Source organism: Geospiza fortis, unplaced genomic scaffold (assembly GCF_000277835.1).
Source record: "Geospiza fortis unplaced genomic scaffold, GeoFor_1.0 scaffold1, whole genome shotgun sequence".
Lineage (NCBI taxonomy): Eukaryota > Metazoa > Chordata > Aves > Passeriformes > Thraupidae > Geospiza > Geospiza fortis.
Window position 1 is genome coordinate 8,193,456 of NW_005054320.1, and position 5,674 is coordinate 8,199,129.

The 5,674-nt window shown below is 49.4% G+C and overlaps 1 protein-coding gene across 1 annotated transcript in view; it reads left to right on the top strand.

The window, feature by feature from the left end:
- Positions 1–2,852: 2,852 nt before the first annotated feature.
- Positions 2,853–5,674, top strand: part of ATN1 (atrophin 1) — a 9,425-nt gene continuing 6,603 nt past the window's right edge. The window contains 4 exon segments of the mRNA XM_031056623.1: positions 2,853–3,387; positions 3,578–3,715; positions 4,088–4,201; positions 5,470–5,672. Coding sequence (XP_030912483.1) covers positions 3,310–3,387; positions 3,578–3,715; positions 4,088–4,201; positions 5,470–5,672 — 533 coding nt within the window. The 5' untranslated portion in view covers positions 2,853–3,309.

Here is a 5,674-nt window from a genome sequence, read left to right on the forward strand (position 1 = left end):
GTTACCTGGGAGAATTGCTCCACATGACAGCCTGGGAAGGAGAGAGAACCTGTCTTGAGAACCATACTTGCAGGTGTCCTTCAACAAAAGAAAAGCTGAACCTCATAAGCCTCTGGCTGGTGGTGCAGGCCGGTCCAGGCTTTGGGAAGGAGAATTACTTGGAGCTGAGGAGGAGCAGGATCCATTTTGAATGCCACGTGGGGGATGCCTGATGAGTGTGTGTTGCTCACAGGAGACTTCACCAGGGCTTACAGGAGAATATGGAGCAGTTTGGGCAATAAGCCAAGCCAAGCTGGGCTGTATGAAACGCAAACAGAAAATTGCAATTCGCAATGCCTCATAACTCAGTTGAACCTGTGAAGGGCTTCACAGGGCCAGGGAAAGGTTAACCCTTCCACAGCAGGCCTGTCACGTCTCACCTCCTAACCAAAACCATGGAGCCCTAAGAACCCTTCAGAGACATTTGCAGGGATCTTCAGTGATGGGAATGGTTAGGTGTAACTTACTAATTGTAAAGGCTCACATTGCAGGCTTTTATTTCATAGATGTTAAAATTAGAAGGTGGATTTGTGATCGTCTCATCTGGCCATAACAGTTTCTATATTGCTATACTAATAATGTGTGCATCAATTCCCTTACATATTTTAGTAAAGTCTTCACTGTCTAAGTGACAGAAACTTCTGCCTCAGTCAGTGGTTGATTATGTGTCTTGAAATACCACTGTTTGTTTCTGGCTTTGTTTCTTACTGCATATTCAGTGGTTGGATAAGTACAGAGTGGGTATCCCTTTGAAAAAGGGAAGTTTCGTGTGGTTGGCTGCATGTTATTTCCCTGCTTGCTGACTTCTCTGGGAAGAGGATGGTAATTGTCATTCCGGGGTTGCTGGAAAGCTGAAGCAAGACCTGTGTGCTGCGTTATCACTCTGGTTTCTTTGGTGTGGGAGGCGTGGGTGGTATCCCTGTGGAATGCAGGGAGCAGTGACATCGGTAGCCTGCTGTTGCTGCTGCTGTCCCTTCAGAGCTGAGCTAATGCTTGCAGGTTGCCACCATGGCATGAGTCAAAGTTGAGTTAAATTAGGATCACCTTAGGTATGACAGTCTTTTGTTTCACATAAGACATGTTGATTCTGGATGCTTATCTGGAATAGCATCAGTGTAACTGGCTGAATTAACAACGAAAGGCCAAAGCGTGACAGAAATATGAGCCTGTAAAACAAGTCAGCGGGTGGGGATTGGGAGTGGGCTCTGCCTCCATTAGGTCAGTTACAAACCACCATCAGCTATTTTCCTATTAAAGAAGAGGTCTCAGTTAATGAATTGATGTGTGTGGGAATTAATGCTGGATGAGTCCCCCTGGGGCTCTTGTGATGAAGGTCAAATAAAATATTAATGGAATTAAAACAAACAATCCCCTGATTTTCCTAAGTACCTTCCGGATGGGTTTCTGTAAGCGTTGGTCAGGGAAGATGTGGAGCCCCAGGAGAGACAGGCCAGTGTCATTACTCCTGTTTCATGGTCAGGCAAATGAAGACAGTGGAAAGCAGTGACCCTGGGGCCACACAGTCCAGCAACAGGGCTACACAGGACATCTGAGAGTTCTCCTGTTGGGTGCTTTTGCTCTGATCCCTGTTTTCAGCTCCCTTCTCAGAGAAATGGAAGTCACCCAGATTGCTCCTGCACTGCTTGGCTGACTTTTCCAGGTGTGGGATGGTCTTCAGAGGCCCCAAATCCATAGGCTTGTTATTCACAAAATTCCTCTGTGCTTTCAGATGAGAGAATAAAACCCAGTAATTGTGGCTTTTTTCTGCTGGTGCCTCTTCCATGGGACACATTCCCTTGTTCTTTCAGATTGTCCATTCCAGAGGCTGAGTATAGCAACTCAGATGACAGGCTTGGGAAGGATAAAGTCTTTTTGGTTATGTGTGTGCAGTGCAGAGCAGTGCAAAAGGTCTTTATCTTGCTGGATTCAAGCAGGCTAACTTCAGGAGCAGTATCCCTGAATAATTTCCTCCAGTTCCCAGGCTAACACAAACATGGTACTTTCATAGTCCGGAGTAGGAACTGTGTGATACAACAGGGTGTTAAATATCTACAGTAAAATGCTTTTGGACATGGCACAAAGCTGTAAATTGTTCCAGAGGGATCTCAGAATTCTTCCTGCTGCTGCAAAGTGTAGAGATACACTCTGCATCGCTGGGTGTGACTCGGTGTGGTACACAGAAGCATCCAGTGTTGAGGAGGAGGAGACCCTGGCAGGCACGCCAGGCTAAACAGAGCTGGTGATGGTGTCGAGTAAAAACAGAGCTAAATGTGTTTTCTCGCACCTATTTGTGTACCTTGGGCATGGAACAGCCCAAGCAAGACTTGTCACATTTCCTGCATAACGTGGTACTGCGTGAGTGCATGTGGATGTGCTCTGGAGAGGGCAGGGCTGTACAGTGCCTGCAGCAAAGGCCACTTTGCTGAATGACAGATGGCACAGGGCTAGCAAACAGCAGCACATGGCCAGGTAAGGGTGGTGTAACTTTCTGCACTGACAACAAGTGCAAAGATGAACTAATGAAGTTAAAAAAATTGTAACTGGAAACATTTGAAAACACTTCCCTGTTATTTTTTCCCAAGGAAAGGAAAATACTAAAATTATTCCAAAAGACAGATAATATCCTGATAACTGTCCCTTCTTGCATCCTCCAAAGCAGCGTTATTGGGCCCCAAATCATAGAATTAGATAATCACAGAATGTCTTGGATTAAGAGGAGACTTAAAGATCATCTACTTCCAGCACCCCTGCTGTGCACAGGGACATCTTCCACAAGACCGGGTTATTCAAAACCCCATCCAGCCTGGCCTTGAACACTGCCAGGGTTGGGGGATCCCTGAGGCAACCTGTTCCAGTACCTCATCACCCTCAGAGTAAAAGAGTTTCTTCCTAATATCTAATTTAAATCTGCCCTCTTTGAGTTTGAAGCCATTAAAAATGAATACCTCGCCTCGTGCACATATCACTCCTAGAAATTGGAAATCGGATATGGCAGTGGGCAAATCTTTTCCCACACTGATGGGAGAGTTAATTGCATTCTTGGTGAACAGACTCGAGTCTCTAAATATGGAAACAATAATAATTTTGTCATATTTCTATAGCAAACCATGGAAGGGTGTTGTATAGTTCCTCCTCCCTCATCTGCTTGTCTGCCTTTCAGGATTCAGTAGGATCTCATTGCCTGGCTGGTGTAATCCCCCCTTCCAGAAGAGCTGCCCATCTCCATCTCCTCGGAAACAGCCGAAGGGGGTTGTGGAGTCATAAAAATTTATGTTTTCATCAAACCGAGCCAAGGAGAATGGGGGTCCCACACCCAAAAGAATGAAGACACGACAGAACAAGGACTCAGTACGTGGGGTGGGACAGGGGGGAGGGACATGAGAGCCAGGCTGGAGGTGTGGGTTGGAACTGAGGTTCCCTAGTGGGCATGAGTTTGGCACAGTGGAGTGCAAGGGGTTCAGGGGTTTTGGGAGGCTGGGCACAGAGCAGGGGCAGGGGGAGAAGCAAAGCAGGACTGACACAGTGATCCCTCTCTTAGATGTCAATGCGGAGTGGACGGAAGAAAGAGACTCCGGGGCCCCGAGAGGAGCTCAGGTCACGGGGTCGAGCTTCCCCTGGTGGTGTCAGCACCTCCAGCAGTGATGGCAAGGCTGAGAAATCCCGACAAGCAACAAAGGTAATACCAGCTGGAACACAAGTTTGGGGTGGCCAAGGACTGCCCAGATTGGGTGGGATCCATTTGAGGATCCAGGGACACAGACCAGAAGGGATCCACTATGTAGCCTGTGCTGGGTTAGCTTTCTGAAATGGGCAGAATCCCTCTTTGTTCTTGTCCTCACCATCTTGCACTTTCCCAAGAACTGGTGTCCAGTCTCACCAGACCCTTTTAGTGCGCATTTTTGCCATATGCTGGGTCCATGTTGGTCTGCTGGTGTCATTGACACACGTGCCATGGTGGCTGTGTCTCACCTGCTGCAGTCTGTGAAGACCTGTCGGGTTGGAAGATTTCCCCATGACCCTCCATCTCCGTGTTCTTGTCTCCTTGCAGAAAGGCCGGTTGGAGGAATCCTGCACCCCCAAGAGCAGCAAGCAGGGCCGAACAGAAGAGATCTCAGAGAGTGAAGGGGAGGACACCAACGCTCCCAAAAAAACCAAAACTGAGGTGAGCACTCCCTGCTGTGATTGCTGGCATGTGCCCAGTCCAGGGCAAAGGAGTCTGCAGTTCCCTGTCTGTGCTGCTCGAGGTTCTGGCTGCTTGGGAGCCCTGACACCTTGGGTTTTTCAGTGCAGCTCTTCCAACCTAAATGGCATCTACAAAAATGCCACCAGGAGTGATGACTGAGCAGATGGAGGCACTCTGTCTCATTTGCCTTGTGTTCAGGGGGCTGCTATGCTGTCGGGGATGTGGCCTGCCTTTTCCAGCTTAGTGCTAAGAGCCTGTCTGCGTGTGCAGCCACAGGTTGGGCTGGAGTCAGTCCCTTCTGATCCCCAGCACAGTGTGACATGGAGGTGCTTAAGTCATGGTGAGTTCCAGGTGACAGTCATCCAACACCTGCTCATGCACACACAGAGCCATGGCAGGGCTTTTCCAAACACCAACAGCACCAGTCTGGATTGGTGGTTGGGTGGTTGGAAGAGTCAGCTCTCGTGCTTCTCCATTCCCTGTTATCCTGTTCAGAGAACTGGCCTTAAAGGCCTGCAAACATGGGGATGCTTGCTCATCTTAAGAGGTTCTTATAATTCAACCACCTTGGTTCCACTTCTGTCATTTCTCCACATGGACAGTGTGTTCAGCTCAGCAGTGGTATTTTTTCAGCTTAGCCTCCCTTGCTTAGAGTGGCACTTGTTAGTTACCCTCACCCATGATGACTGCTGATCACCAGTGCACATTGTCTGAGGCAGCAGGTGGTGGGGAGGAGCAGGGGTTGGGAAGCACAGGGGGAACTCCTGAAAATAAGGAATGGAACAGTGAGAGGGGTCTAGGTGGGAGCTGGTCTTCTTGAGCAGGGAGAGCTCTGCAGGGGCAGGAAGACCAATTCTGGGTCTGGGGCCTGTGCTGGGACCACTGTTGTGTGTGCTGCTCCATGCCACAGGTGATACCATGTCCTGGCCAACAGCCCATCCTCTGTGTTGTATCTGTTCCCTCTCAGCCTTGTGTGTAGCAGTTCCTGCCCTCCCTCACTGCCTCTTTACACAAGGTACCCACTGTTACCTCCTTCTTGAAGGCAGAATGCTCATGAAGGACCTGAGAGCACTGGAAAGGAGGCAGGAGGACTGGTGTTATGTGTACCTTGCCAGACAATGTCTCCTTTCCTCTGTGCTGGAGCTGGCAGAGAAAGGTGGGAAAACAAGTTCTCTGGGAACTTGAAGTGTGTCATGTGTAGTCTGGGAGGCCTCATAATGCCCCTTTCCTCCTCCTTCCTACTTCAGGAATTGCCCTGTCCTCCATCCCCATCCGATGTTGACAGCCTTGACGGCCACAGCTTCAATGATGAGATGAGCAGCGACCCACGGGACATTGACCAGGATAACAGGAGCACCTCGCCCAGTGTCTACAGCCCTGGGAGCGTGGAGAACGACTCCGACTCCTCTTCTGTGCTGTCCCAGGGGCCGTCTCACTCCTACCACCACCCCC